Source organism: Catharus ustulatus, chromosome Z (assembly GCF_009819885.2).
Source record: "Catharus ustulatus isolate bCatUst1 chromosome Z, bCatUst1.pri.v2, whole genome shotgun sequence".
Taxonomy (NCBI): domain Eukaryota; kingdom Metazoa; phylum Chordata; class Aves; order Passeriformes; family Turdidae; genus Catharus; species Catharus ustulatus.
This window is the reverse complement of record NC_046262.2, coordinates 65,902,651-65,918,211: the sequence shown is the minus strand read 5'-3', so window position 1 is coordinate 65,918,211 and position 15,561 is coordinate 65,902,651. Positions and strand designations below refer to the sequence as shown.

Sequence of the window (15,561 nt, the reverse complement as noted above, 5' to 3'; positions counted from 1 at the left end):
CATTTGAAGAGATCTTAGGGTATGGGTTTACAGATCATGCTGCAATCCATTTTGTTTTCCAGACAAAGTATGTGGGACTCTATAGTCTTTATCCTAATGCTGAGTATTGTTCTTAAAAATAATTTGCACAAAGCTGAATTACTAAGAAGTCCAATACTCCTATAAACTTGCCAAAGTAAAAAGTGTGTATGACAGTTGGACTTAAAAAGAGTATTCCTGTGTAATCCCAGAAGACATCTCATTGCACCACAAGGAAGAGAGTCTGAAGATGAATATGCTGTGCATTGTGCTAGAAAAAGCTATGAAGAAAGTTGGGAGCAATATTCTGATACAGTGCGTGAAGTATACACAGCGCACTGAAAGAAATTATCCTGTGCCCCCTTTATCTTTAGTACAGTAATTTCACGAATACAAGCCGCAGCAATTTGACAAAAATTTTGGTGGAAACCCGGAAGTGCGGCTAATAGTCGGGTGCGGCTAATATATTAATAATTTTCTGACATTTACAACCCCAGACGTGCCAGCCAGAGTGCCGAGCCAAGCACCGGCCAGTAAAAGCCGGCATTTCGCAATTGTTACAGTGTTACCGTGTTGCCCTGGCTCCCTGCAGGCAGCACGGGGGGCGGGGAGAGAGGCGGGAGAGCTCTCTTCTTCCCTCCTCTGCCGCAGCCCAGGGTGGGGGGGGGGGGGGGGGCGCCGCCATTGCCGCGGCCCCGGGAACCGACGGGGGGGGGGGGCGCCGCCATTGCCGCAGCTCGGGGAGGACGCGGGGGGGCCGCGCCGCCATTGCCGCGGCCTGGGGAGCCGAGGGGGGGGGGGGCGCCGCCATTGCCGCGGCCCGGGGAGCCGACGGGGGGGGCGCCGCCATTGCCGCGGCCCGGGGAGCTGACGGGGGGGGGGGCGCCGCCTTTGCCGCGGCTCCAGGAGCCGACGGGAGCCCTGCGCAGCCATTGCCGCGGCCCGGGGAGGGGCGGGAAGTGCGCGCCGCCATTGCCGCGGCTCGGGGAGGAGGCGGGGTGCTTTGTCCGCGCCCGCCGCCGGCGCCTCGGGCGCGGGAAAGCTCCGTCCCCGCCCGCCGCCGCTGCCGTAGGAGCGGGGGAAGCTCCGTCCCTGCCTGCCACCGCGGGGCAGCGCCGACCCGGGGTGACCGAGCCCAGGGGCAGCGGCGGCCGGCCCCGAGCTGCAGCACCGGGCTCAGTCACCTGGCCCCGTCAGCGGCCCCTAGCGGGCCGAGCCTGCACAGCCTTAGCTCAGCCAGTAAACCCCGCCCTCCCGCGGTTCTCTTACTAATTGCACGCGGGTCCTCGCTGCGAACGACAGAGCGGCTTATATTCGGGTGCGGCTTATCTATGGACAAAAACCGAAATATTTGCCAACACCCAGAGATGCGGCTTATACTCAGTGCAGCTTGTATTCGTGAATTTACTGTACTTTGCATGCTCCTTCCTCTTTATTCAGAAACAGATTGGAGCATAGTACCAACTTTTCCTCTCTTAAATTAGGAAGAGCTGCATGATGATGTTGGACTCTGAGTGATTTATGCTGCTGCTCAAGCAGAAACAGAGTCATTCAGAACACTACTGGAAAGAGAGGGTCATATTTGTAGACCTTTGCTTACATACCTCTTTGTTGTAGTAATGTTTCTAGATGTAACCTGTACTTCTGCTGGTATTGGCCTAGTTCTGTTATTCTTACAAGTTTTTTCCTTTTTCACCACTGGTTTTCTGTTCTCATCTATTCCATGGCAAACAGAATTACTTGGTTATGGTGCTGTGGATAGGACTGTACATAACATACTGTCATTCTGTGTTTATCTAGGATTTTTCTATCTTCTTTCCTCACACCTTTTCTTGAAGTTAACAAATTCTTCTTGAATGTGTGTGTTACTGGGATGGCAGGAGTAATTTGAGGAGAGAGCTGTTATTTTATTTAAGTCACAAGTTTAAAAATAGTTACTGTAGTGGAAAAATACAAGAATTGACTCTGCCCTCAGTGCAGAAGAGTGAGTGTTGCTTCACAGAACTACAGAACACGCCAGGATGGAGATGCCCTTAAAAGATCATGTAGTTCAACATTTTCTGGGAACAGGAGCCTCCATGAGATCATCTGGCATGCTGTCCAGTCTTGTCTTGAAAATCTGCAGTGATGGGGATTCTACCAGATCTCTGGCAAGATTGTATCCATGATTGATTGTTCTCACTACAAAACAAGTCTTTCTTATACTGAGATGAAACCTCTCCCAGCACAACTTGTACCCATTGCCTTATGTTTTCTCCATGCACCACATGGTGAGGAGAGCAGCTCCATCCTTTGTTACCATCTTTAAGTAATTAAGTACAGGAATGCTGTGATGAAGTCTCCCTGAGCCTTCTCCATGAAGAAGAGACTTAACTCCTACTGTCTTATGCTGTAGAGCTCTTTCATCTTCTCTAGTCCTTCTTTAGTGCCCCTCCAGCCTGTCCATGTCTTTTTCGAAGGGTGGGGGACCCAAACTGGACACAGTACTACAGGTATGGCCTGACAAGCACCTAGTAGAGTTGGGATAATCACATCTCTTCCTGTCCATAGTGCCTCTGAGGATGCAGCCCAGGACGCAATTTGCTGTTGCTGCAGCAGTGCTCTGCTGATTAATGTTTAACCTGTTGTCACCTAGTACTCCCAGGTCCTTTTCAGCAACACTGTTTCCCAGCCACATGCATCCTAGCCCATAACCCGTGTGCAGGACTTTGCACTCATTATTTCATACAGGTCTTGATGACCTGATCAGATCTCTCTGTCAGACAGTTCTCCCTTCTAATGTGTCCATCCAGTTTACTGTCAACGGCACTTTAGTGAAGGTGCTTTCAATCCTACCATCTAGACTATGAAAACATTGAGCAGTTTGGGGCTCAGTAATATTCACTGTGGGGCTCTGCTTGTGACTGGCAGCCACACTGAGTAAAGATCACCCATTATGGCCTTGCTGGCCAGTTTGCTATCCATACTTAAATAAATTGTGCTTCACCTTTCTTGAAATGCCTTGTGTCACTGTGTCTTGTTATACTTGTATATTTTAACCTGTTAAATTTGAATTTAATCAAATAACTTGGACACTAACAATCTCTGTTAAATTTCTTCAGATCCCAGCTATCAATAGCAATTGTTGGATGAAATTTTTCTTTATGGCTTTAGCTAATATTGTGAAGAATAACTGTTTGTTTAAAAAGATGGGCAGGAAAGCCTGCAGATGTACCCTAACAGGAAATCAAGCTATAAATTTCCTTGTTATTCCTTGCATGTATTATGCCAGTGTAAAATGCTTCAGATTTTTTGCCTACTGGAAAACTGACCAATGCTGGGTTTTGAAATACTTAGGATTTGTGTTTTGATTATTAGGACAGTTTGGTTATACTTTGCTGCAGTAAAATCTGGGCCAGTGTCAACAGGAATAGACTGGTTTGGTGGTTTAGTTTTGTTTTGGTTTTTTTTTTTTTTTTTGTATTTTTTATGTGTGCATGGGTTTTTTTTGGTTTTTTTTGTGGCGTTGTGGGGTTTGTGTGTCTGTGTGTGTGATTATATTTTGGCTTTGGATGTGTGTGTTTTGGTTTTTTTGTTTGTTTGTTTGTTTTGTTGGGATGTTGTTGGGCTTTTGGGTGTTTGGTTTTTTTTTTTTCTTATTTTGCTGATGTGAAGCTCACAGCACAACTGATTATGCCAGCAGTGAGAACAGGAAAAAACATTGATACAATTCTATTTTTTGTACTCTTGATGCTGAAATGAAGAGAATTGAAGTTACAAGGCCTAATAGATTTTTACAGCTAAATCTTTGTGAGAACCTGCTGAGCCCTGCATGTACTACAGTCCCCTGTAACTTACTGCCACAGACACAACCTTGCTTGGGTAATTGTACCTTCTCTGCTTTTCTTACTGGGAAAGAGAATCCAAAGGGCAGAGAAAAATCAGTCATCCCCAAGTTCCATCATTTCCATGGCAGCAGAATACACTTTATAGTTCTTTTAACTTGCTGGCAACCAGCATTTTTGACATCTGTCCATTGATAGGGTGTGGTGACAAAAATTGTGACTTCATAGCATTAAAAAAGTTGTTCTGATTGGTACTTTCTACCAGAATTAATCATGCAAATTTCCAGAGGACTCTTGGTTCCCTTGGAACTTCTAAAAATAAAAAGTGTTTTTCCATGACAATGCAGAATTGTGTTCTATAATCTAAAATAGTGCTGTAGAATTGTACTCAGGGAGAGTGGGACATGTGGGAGAGATGTAGCTAATTTATTCTTGCTGCTGAAGTGATTGATACTTGCTTAGATCAGGGAAATTTCTTATACATTGCAGCTACTCTAAGATGTTGGAGACATTTGGAGTGCTACATGGTTTGTTTCTGAGTGCAACCCTTCGTTGGTATATATGGGGCAGATGAACGAAATGCCAAGTTGACGCAGTGCTGGAGTCACAGCTAGCTCGCAGATCCACACTGAGAGTGGGCTGTTCCCCAAAGGAGAGTAGGGATACAGCTTAGAGCAGATGCTCTACAGCACAGGTGTAGCTGGCACAAGGATGTGGGAGAGGTCGTCTGTATGGTTTCCAAGGAGGCTTTATCCCAAGTTAGTGTCGGGGACGAAAGACAAAGACGCTGTCTGTACAGGGACTTTTATACGGAGGAGGTTCTAAGGGAAGGTACAGATTTTCAACCAATAGTGGAGAAGGCTGGGAGGAGCACAAGGTGGGGTTTACAATACATAACCCAATGAGAAAACACAGGGGGAGGGAACAATTTCAACAAACCAATAGGGCTTCGAAGATTAGGGGATTTCCAAGCAGGGGGTTGGCACAAGGTAGGATTGACAGCGAATTTGCTGGAACAAGGAGCAGGTATCAGGTTAGATTGGCAGCTAAGAAGGAGGCGCTAACTGGGAATGAGCCAGTAACACAAGGGTATCAGAATAAAGCGTTGAAACTGAGACACCCCACAACTCCAAGTATTTTCCAGAGAGCGCTAAACAGGGAGATCTTTGAAACTGCAGAATACCTGGAAAGAGAAGTGCCACTTAATACTGTAGAAGATGTTAATACGGTAAGAACTGCCTTCAAATAGGCAAATTCAGTATCTCCAGTAGGAGATAACTTAGACAGTGATACTCACGATGGCAGAAATGCTAGAGGGTAGCTTGCATTAAAAGATTCAGCACATTCATACTGAAACCCTCTTCCAACCCTAGAAAAGCAACAATACTAGGGTATTCCACCCTCATATGCTTGCATGTCTCTGAACTGGTTATTTGATTTGGTGTATTGGGAAAAGGGTTGGAACACTGTAAAAACTGTAAAGTGTATTTTAAAATTCCTTGTAGATGCATTTGTAGCGCTGTCTATGGAGATTTTTTGCTTGATTTTTAAGCTACAAAACTTGTTGGCACTAGCTACCAAGTATTCCATATAACTAGGGTACATGTTTTCACAAGAAAATAGGTTTTCTTTTTCTTTTTCTTTTTTTTTTTTCTTTTTTTTTTTTTTTTTTTGTTTGGCATTGTAATTTTTTCATTTTGCGAGCCTCATATTACTCATCTTAGCAACACCTTAGAGATGGATTGAGAGGTGAAAGATTTGCTGATAAAACATCTACAAATAGAGTTTAGGATATCCAAAGAAGTGGTAAACCTATTATATAACAGTTTCTTTGGTGTCTTTTACTACATATTAAATATTTTCCATTAAAAAAGACAGTTTTTGCTGAAAGCTGTTATGTTCTCTGGACCACACTTAATGTTTGCATGCTAATTAACAGCATATTTAGTGATTTGAATCTGTAGTGTTCTTTGCTTCAGAACTCTCCAAAAACATTGTTTTTTTCCTGGATCTCTCATGAAGTTTGGGTAGGCTTTGTCACCTGTAACACATATGGATTTCTCTTTCAAGTTCCCATACGTTAACCTTCTAAATGAGCTGAATATTAGAAGTGAGTATTCCTTTTTGTGCATTGTGCAGAGGCCTTAATAGTGGGCTGGTTTTGTCAGAACATGGAGGTATTGTGTGCAGTTTATATCTGTCTATGCTTTTCTCCTTTAAATAGTGAAAGGTATTAATCTCAGTGTGGACTAGTTAGAGATTGATACTTTAGATGTATCCTGTGGTCTTCCATTATTTTAATTGAAAACAGCACTGAGAATCTGCAAGGTTATTCATTACTGGCTGGTCCAGATCATAAACATGAGGATACGTGAGTGGCATCCTGCAGCCAGCTTTCTCTGGCTGTGGTGAATTCATTTGGAGTAACTCAGAAACCAGATGAACTAGCTGGATTGTCATGGTCATGTTACCAGTAGCTGCCTTCCTTGCGGCCTAGAGATGCTGTGGGCACTGTGTCTGTAGAATGAGGTGAAGGAGCACACAAAGACTGTTCAAATTTTGTCCCTGGCCATAGTAAGAGGAGAGAGTGATGATATGCTTGAAGAGCTAAGTTGTTGCCTTAGGATCAGGTCAAGTAGGTCTACCTGCTTGTGCTTAACCATTCAGTGCTCTATGCACAGTGATGCATGTGTGAACACTTTCACCAGCTCTGAGATAAACCCAATTATTCTGCTGTTGAGTTCCAGTAGCAGTTTAACTTTGTGGATACAGTGTGCTTTTGCTGCCTTCTCTAAATTGCACCACTAAATTGTACAGTGAAGCCGTCCGAGTTTTCCCTCTGAAGGTAGGTGTTTATGTTATCTTGAGAGGTGAAGTGAGTGCTGAGAGCTTTTCTAAATAGAGGTATCCTATAAGTAGAAAACAGCTATTTTTATGATACCAGAATACAGAAAAAATTGTGTCATTGAGCTGGGGATTCATCTATATGGTATCAAGTGCATTTTTTAACTCTAGAAAATTATTTTTAAAAATACCTCTTTGTCTGATTGAAAAACCATTTTCTCTGTTTATTCAGTGGTCATCTGACTACTACAAATACTATTTTTACTACAAATACTGTTTTAACTCATATCGGCATGAAAACAGCCAAGACTGAGTGAACTGCACTTTATTTAATCCTTGTCAACAAAATCGGTTATTAAACATGAATCTGGTTATTTACAGAAGCAGAAACAGGGAGCAGTCTAGTTCACTCCCAAGTCTCAGTTTCCTTGGCTAAGCAGCAAGGGAAATAGTTTTATGTGAACTGCAAGTATGTTTTTCAGTCATTCATGCCTGCTGTTCTTGATTTTAAAACTCTGCTTTCATGACCTGTTCTTCCTTCTACTGAAAGCCTTGGGAATTTAGATCTTGACTTCACTGGAAAACAGGGCTGTATCCTAGTTATTTTTATTTAAAGAGTAAGAAGTTTAATGGTTTATGTAAAATACTGCTTTCTGTAGCTTACTTAGTCATAAGTGACTAATTAACATCTTGCAGAAGTGCTAGCCGTGTTACATTTTTATTACTTGAAACAAGATTAGAATTAAAAACTGGGAGGAGCAGAACAGATTCTCAGATCAGGATTTCACTGTAAAACATTTCCACACTTTGCCAGTGGGTTCTTTTGGGAACTGATGATGTAAAATATTTTGATGAGGAGAGGAAAATGTTCGCTTATTATTCCAGTGAAATAGTTTTTTCCTTCCTTTTGTCTAAAGGGGTAAACATCTGAATCTAAGTGAATTAATCTCTGCAGATATATTTTGGGTAAATTGGACTGGGCCAATAAGTGTAATTTCTTTGAGTTGGTGCCTCAGGAGAGGGAGGACAATCAGAATGCAGAAAACCTTTTCACTTCCATTTTCATCTGACTCTTGTCACCAACCAAAATACATAAACGTGGCAAATTTGGACCATGTAGGTTACATGGGGTAGGCATTTCTTGGGATGCAGCGGACTCAGCTGAGCTAAGCAGCTGTGACAGGAATGCAGTGTATCGCTCCTGTGATCCTAAGAATATGGTATTCTTTGGAGAATGTTACGTTAGTTAGCGTTGAGAAGTTTTCGAATATTACAACTTTTATGTTGTTTTGTACTGTACTGCTGGCTGTGGGCAGCAGTGTACTCTGACAAGTTTTATGCTCTTTAAAAGCAAGGGCAGACTCCATCTGATTGTAGAACAGGTTAGAAAGCTTAGTAAGGAGTACTGTAGTCTTCTCTTCCTCTTACCATTCCGGTTCTGTGGAATGGCACTGTAAGGCCAACAGGAGACAAAGCTGAATTGAAACTGGTTAATGGAAACTTTGACAATTAGAATAAAATACATTAACGCACAGAACAATCTAAGTGTGAGCTACTGGACGCCTTTATTGCAATGACAATTGCTATGCTTACACCAGACATATACGTTATAGGATATATATAGAGGTGACGAGAACAAATTTTATTGGTTCATCATTGCATTGACAATCAGTTTTCTAACACAAAGTGGAGCTCTCTGTATAATCATTGTGTGGTGAAATAATGCTGAAGAGGGGAGGAACTCCAGTGTCTTTTCTGAGTTTGCCTGAGAGTGAACTCCTCTGTTTTTGTTCTCAGGAATTCTGCAGCAGTGGGTCACGGCTGTTTCTGCTACGCTCTAATGCGTTCAATTCCAGTTGCCATCTACGTTGTTTTGGTAACAGGTCTGCGCTACCACCTGTTCATATGGAGCGTCTTCTCGCCAAAGCTACTGTATGAGGGAGTGCATGTGTTCATCACAGCTGCTGTCTGCCTCTTCTTCACAGCAATGGATCAGAACCACACTTAAAAAGTGCAAGACTGAAACTAAGTGGGCGATGTGTGGTTCCGCATTGCAATGTCCACTGTGCCACTGGAATGGAAGAGGGAAAATATCAGCTTTAAATTGTTTTGCAGATTTTGAAGAGCAAATTGTTGAAAGAGTTGTTTATTTTAGTCAAGATCAGTCTTGTGTTAGAACTGAGTTTACTTTTAAAATATAGGATTGAAATAAACTGTTTTTTCATGGATACCTTTTGTTCTATGGCTGTCATTATAGCACTTTCCAAATAACAGAGTGGTGATACTACACACTTTGAATTTAAAAATATACATCTTAATATAAATACAGACCAGTGCCTCATGGGCACAGAAAAAAATCTTGTGTGTACACAATTTTTTTATCTTCTTACACTAAAAAATCCTAAAAATGTGCAGGATTTCTAGGTGCTGTTCACATGATCCTGAATCCATTAACCTCAGGGGGGGTTCTGTTTGTTTTCTTTCTTGTTCATGCATTGAAATAATTATTAAATTTTTATTGTACAAACATCCCAGGTAAGAAATATTGTTTGTTTTACATAGGCAGCAAAGGATTTCTGTTTAAAAGCAGCATTTTTCTTTGCAAGGTGAGTGTCATCATTATTTGTAATGGATTTTGATCTGCACTTCAGACATTGAATAAGAAACACTTATTGTCCAACAAAGTAATGAGTCTTCTGTGGAGTCCGTTCACTGCTTAAATGCTGTTTCTTCTTACCAAGGTACAAATGATAAATCAGGTTGGTGCAGCCATCCTGAACATTTGATCATGTTTTCCACACATGGGTAGAGAGTTGTGAGCAGTGAACAGGAAAACAGTTTAATGGATTAAGTTGCCAGCAGAATAAAAGGTGTAAAAGGTGTATTTGCAGTTTGCATCACCACCCCTCTAGTGACCTGTCTAGCCATCTCACTTGAATGTGCTGTAATTAATTTCTAACAGTATTGTTTTGCCTGCTTCTCTCAAGAAGATACATGTTAATGACTATACTGACTATCAGTATTTATGAGGGGTCTTTTTGCCTCTTAGTTTTGTCCATGTTTTTTGTCCATGTTAGTGGCTAATATGAGTTAGTCTAAATATGTTTGAGGTATATCAGAAGAGAAGCATACAAAGACCTTTTAACTTTTGTTATAAATATGGGAAAATAAAACTTTCAAGACCGATATATTTGACAGCACAGTTGTTAAAATCACTGATGCACTTTTTGTCTCATGTAAAAGATAATGCAGATCTCAAAATGTAGGCCTCTAGTTTTTATACATTAGTAATAGGCCATCTTGATTACTAATAATGAAATATGTTTTGAGCTATAAAACAACTAAAATTTTCAATACACTTGCAACATATTGCTCTGGAGGAGAGAGTACTGGATCTTAATGTCATTTACTGTGACCTGCTGGAAGACTGAAAATTAAATACTTCTAATAAATCACTTTTTACTGCCAATTATGGTTATTTAAAACAATTTGTGAATATGCATCTACCATTTTCATTATTCTCAGTATTTTTTTGGTTACCTGCTGGCTGGCAGCCATGTCAACATTATCAACATATTCTCTGTTTATTTATATTGTTAGTTTGTAAGCAGTCCTCCCTAAAATTCTTATGAGTATGTTTACAAGACATTTGAGTCAGAGAGAAAGGGTGCTAGTGAAGAGATGGAAGGGATAGAGCAGAAGAGCAGAAGTTGCTTGTGGTGTACAAAATCCTACTAGGTCTTTTATTCCTTCCTTCTGGTTTTTTTGTTGTTATTGTTGTTTTCTTCTAGTATATCTCTTTTATCAAATAGTTGAATCAAAACTATTGTGTGTGTATTAAGATTGCATTTTTTCAGGTTACTTAGTTAAATGATCAGTGTCACCCTTCTCGTCTTAAGTTGAAAGATTGGACCAGGATTAAATGGCTTGGGAAAACCGTTATTTATCCTAAAGATCTGGAAAGGAAGGATGGAAGGAGAAGAGACTGCATCTCTATCTCAAGTTAACTTTTGAATTTGCATATGTGAAAGAAACATGGTGCTTTCAACTTCAGAATTGACATTTTTGGTTTTTTTCACCCTTTCCCTTTGGGTGTAGGCAAATGAAATAATGCTTCATGTGCTTATGGGCTCTTGCAATGCAAATCTTAGGCAGTGAAGGAATGAATTAGTTCTTGCTGCAGGCAACCAGGTTTTAACTGGGGGAATTATGTTGTAATAAATTTATTTTAAATCGACATAACGTTTTGGCATTTGGTCTGAATGTACAGAGAAAGCAAATGCCTGAACACAAATTCTCATCTCGTTAGTTGTTCCACCTCACTTGTCAGTGTGTTTCAGGCCCTCAGAAAAGGAGAGAAGTGATGCGGGAAGTAGGAATGCCAATGGGATGTTTTTTGCCATTCTGAGCATACCAGTTTCTTCTGTCCAATTCACCTGTAGTCTCTGCTCCAGTGTGGGATCAGCCTGGGCTTCCTCAGTAGTGCCCTGTGCACAGGCACAGACTCCTTAAATACTGTCCAAGCAGGGATGTTTTCTCTGTTTGGATAAAGTTTTAAATGTTAGTATTATTAAATATGTTAAATATTTCCACTCAGCACCTCCACTGCTGGTCAGACAGTACAACCAACTACTGTGGTCTGCAGCTTACTCTGCTAGATTTCACTAGATCACCACCAGTCAGCACAACTCAAAACTTGTAACTGATGTCCATTGTGGTCCCAGGGATTCACAGTGGTGAAGCTTGAGTTTCATTCCTGTAAATGAATTCAGGTTTAAGAAAAAAAATATTAAATCTGTTTGTATTTCAGGTACTCTATATGTGTTTCTGCTCTAGGAAAAGAAGCCTCCATTTTCCCTGCCTCTGCATAAGCCAGCACAAAATCCACAGCATGAACCCTGGCCTTTCTAGCAGGCAGGCCATATGTGGTAGGCCAGTGTTCCTCTGTGGTTCTTTCTGTAAGGGTTGGGCAGTTTCTGGAATCCCTCACATCAGGCATTTGAAAACTAAGCAAGATTTAGCTCCACAATTGCACAATTGCAGGAGGATGGACCGCAGTTGCAAGTTACCGTGAAGGGCTTCCTCTGAAAAACCAAGGTTTTCCTGAGTGCTTCCCCAGAAGGGGAAAGAAGCTGTGATCCCACTGGTCGGTGGGGCAGGAGAGAGAGCTGGCTGATGTCATTATAGGCCTGCCACTCCTAACTATGAAAGACTGTTCAGGGGACATTTGTTAGGCTGGCATTGCACCATAACAGAAGTATGGAAAGTCTGGGAAATAGCCTCTTTTCAATCCACAGGCGGGTAATAGAGAGAGAAACTCTTTGCCAAGAGCTAGATGGAGGGAAAATTACTCAGAGGGAGTTTGCAGGACAATTTGTGTCTGGCCCATTGGTACTTGATTTCTTCTCTTAAGAAATGAGAGACTCTGTGGAGAAGGGAAGAGCACTGGATGTTGGACAACTTGAGCAAGGCCTTCAGGAGGGTGTACTTGGCAACCACATGCTCAGCCAATAGATGAGTGGGCTTGAAGGTGGACTGGATCTGGACTCTGACTTCAGTGGTCTGAGTCACCCCATCTCAGCCTTGGTTTTCAGAGAGGAAGTGATGTGATACTAGGGCAAGGCACCTTAGGATCATTCTTAAGCTGGATGAGGGGAAAGACCAGAGCAAATCTGTAAATGGTACCAAGTAGGGGGAGTGGTGTACATGCTGAAGGGCAGGGCTGCTGACAACCGGCAGTACAGCCTGGGCACACGCCCCTAGCTGGTAATGGTGCAGGATGGGGCCCGTGGGCTGCTGAGCAGCCCTGACAGCTTGAGCCTGTTCCCCAGCTCATCAGTGTTCAAGGAGCAAACGCGCGCACACACGTCTGCATGGACAGTTTACCCAGTAAACCCTCGATCCCAGTGGCCTGCCCTGCTGCTGTCACCCAGACAAGGGCACCCCAGAGGTTTCCAGCTGCTGTTGCTGGTATCCAGACCTCTTCTCTTATGAGTGAATCCACCTTGAAGTTCACTGCTTTTCACACACATCTATCAAGAGTAGAAGATACACTCACAGAGAAATAGGATTTAATGAGAGGATGGGGCACTTGGCACTGATGAAGTGAAGGACTCACACAGATAAATACACTAACTAGAGGCCTGTTTATACAGAGTCAGCACTTTTTCTCCATATTTTCCTCTGCTTTCCCATGTTTATTCCTTTCTGAGCCATCGTGGTCTTTCCTTTTCCTGACCTTTTGTTTCTTCCCCAAGTATTGTGTAATGACTTGCATATTCCATCAATCGCTGTAAACACATGCCATAAGTTTCACTGTATCCTGATGTGCTTCTCCCTGTAGATCCCATGAATCCTATGCTCTTCCAGGCAGTGAATTCCTTGAGTCTGCAAGGTCTTTGGGAAGAGACATTTCTTTTTTTGACTGATGCCAATGTGCTTCACACGTGGGATAATTGTCCAGTTACTTAGTGAGTGATTATGCTGTCATCTAAATAAATTACTGTGAAATACTGATTGAGCAATTAGGTTAGCCGAGATCCTCAGCAAGTTGTTGCTTATCTGACCTTTGTGCAGTCATGAACAGTGTGTTACCACCTGAGTTTGCAGTGATTTGTGCCTTGTTGCCTGGGGATGAGGATGCATCAGAGACCTTTTGGCTGCAGTCGTCTCCAAGGAGGGGAGGTATGGAAGTGAATTCTTCTCACAAGGGCACAGGGAGACCCTTGAAGTTGCAGTATAGGGCATTTCCAGGAGGTCAGGGGACTTCTCTTACCTGTGTGTTTACTGTGGAGATGAGGCCCAGGTCTCCACCCTGGGAGATCTTCCAGTACTGGAGCAACCTCATTTAGTTGTCCCTGCTGTGGGTTGGAAGTTGTACTGTGTGTGCTCCTAAGATCTCTTCCAGCCAACATTCAGCAAGGATTCTGTGGTTTTATTGTGTTTGAAGTTGTCTCTGCAATTTCTTACTGACCACTTCACAGGTTTCTTCCTGAAGTCAAAAAGCTTTGTAATTGATTTCATAATTTAAAAAAGAAACAAACAACTCAAAAGCAAACAAAAAAGAAAATGTTTGTGTAATTTTTTAAAAAATAGATAAACATCGCAGTTGAAAATTGTTGTTTATTTCTGTAGCCATGCATTTACATCCTAGTTTTAATGTCACCTGCACTTTAGTGCCTCCGTAGCTTGAGCATTCCCAGACTTGATTACAAAAGGTGCCCTATTCTGCCATTGCCTCTGTTATGATTCAGATGGTTCCCCAAAATGTTCAGCTTTCCTGTCAGACCTGAAGTGAAGCTAGGTGTGATTTCTGCAGGTCCATGCTGGGTATGTTTGGTAGGACACATGTAGGTGACTAACTTTCTAACATTGTTTCTGTTTTCAGATTGAGGAATAGGCTGTGGACATTAATTCCTTTTGTTTTGCCTGGTGGGGGACAGAGGGTCTTCCCAAAGGACCTGCTACCTCTCCCTCAACATTTGATGAAGAGCTTGGGTTGCCATGAGGAATAGCCCTGTTCCTTCAGCTGTCTTTCCCACTCAACGTAGTACTGTTGTCCTCCCCACTTGCAGGGTACGGAGGACACATTTTCAGTGTGATACATTGGTTAAGGTATAACTCAGTGAAATGCTCAATCTGTTGCTCAAAGCACCACTGTTTTTGCATGACATCATTGTCATTTGAAGAACTAAGGATGCTGGCCACTAGTGATGGGCCTTAAGCATGGTAGTCTCAAGATGAACTATAGTGATGCCTTGGGTTTTAGCTTTTATTTTTTTCAGACTTTCTGCTGCTTGGTATCTAACTCTGAAACATTTTAGGTGTTAGTAAGTTCTCTTCCCAGGGTAGTTAGATAAAACAATCCTTTCCCCGCTGGAGAAACAAGGACACCAGTTACCCAAAATACACAAATAACAGCAAAGAGAGTGGGGCAAGCCAAGGGGTTGAGACTTCATAACCTGGGGCTGTGGTTTGGATGAACCAAAACTTATAAAAATGTAAATCTCATGACCAGAATGCATCTTGGATTCAACTTGGGTGTAGCTCTGGCCAGGCTCTTGCACTGCCCATCCTTTCAATAAATACCCATTTTATTCCTTTTGCTCTGTCTAGTCTCTGTTCCAGGTCAACCTTTCCAGGCATCAATACATGGCAAAACTTTATTCAGCTATGCCTTGTTTAGACCTCTGACATTACCACTGCAGTGTGTTGTATTTGCTGATGTCTGTTGCAGACTACTGGTGATGCAGAGCCTGACACAGTCCCACTCACATGGCAAATATGCACCCGGTACTCACCAGCAGGAAGACATGAGGTTCCAAACATTCAGAAGATCCTGCACCTCTTACCCTGAGACTGGTTCTGTCTGTCAAAATAAAAAGACTTGAGCTCAACTTTCACTAATAGAAAAAAAACCAAACCCTGAAAAGCTGTCTTTGGAGGCTGAAGGAGTTCCCAAAACATCCCTTCTTGGTCTTAAGTTTTTGCTGACCTGCAAAAGTTGTTTGTATGGGGTGATCCCCTGAGAAAGCTGTGTGTGGTCACAGCACTGGAGCGTGGTGTAGTGCCTGGCTTGCTGATTTGGCACAAGTTGGTTTGTATTATGAGTGGCTTTTTGTTTTGAATAAATGTTTAAGAGACTAACATAAGTGGAATCAATAGCCCAGAGCAGTGACTTAGGAGTGGGTGAACATCTTAGATTTTGGTTGCACATGAATTCACCCTACACATCAGTGATCAGGACTTTTGGCAGTGGTACTGCAAGCCTAGTTCCTCCACAAAAGCCATGCTGGAGGTGCTTTGTCAGTGGAGTAAGGTCCCTGGTCCTCCTTGCCTTTCACAACTGGAACACAAGGCAGCTGCTGAGAGGAGA

General features: G+C 42.4%; 1 protein-coding gene across 1 annotated transcript in view; it reads left to right on the top strand.

The window, feature by feature from the left end:
- The window catches only part of PIGG (phosphatidylinositol glycan anchor biosynthesis class G), a 92,597-nt gene extending 83,683 nt beyond the window's left edge, over positions 1-8,914 (top strand). Inside the window, exon 13 of the mRNA XM_033084722.2 lies at positions 8,484-8,914. Within this exon, the coding sequence (XP_032940613.1) occupies positions 8,484-8,694 (211 nt within the window). The 3' untranslated portion in view covers positions 8,695-8,914. The remainder of the gene's footprint in view (positions 1-8,483) is intronic.
- Positions 8,915-15,561: the final 6,647 nt, after the last annotated feature.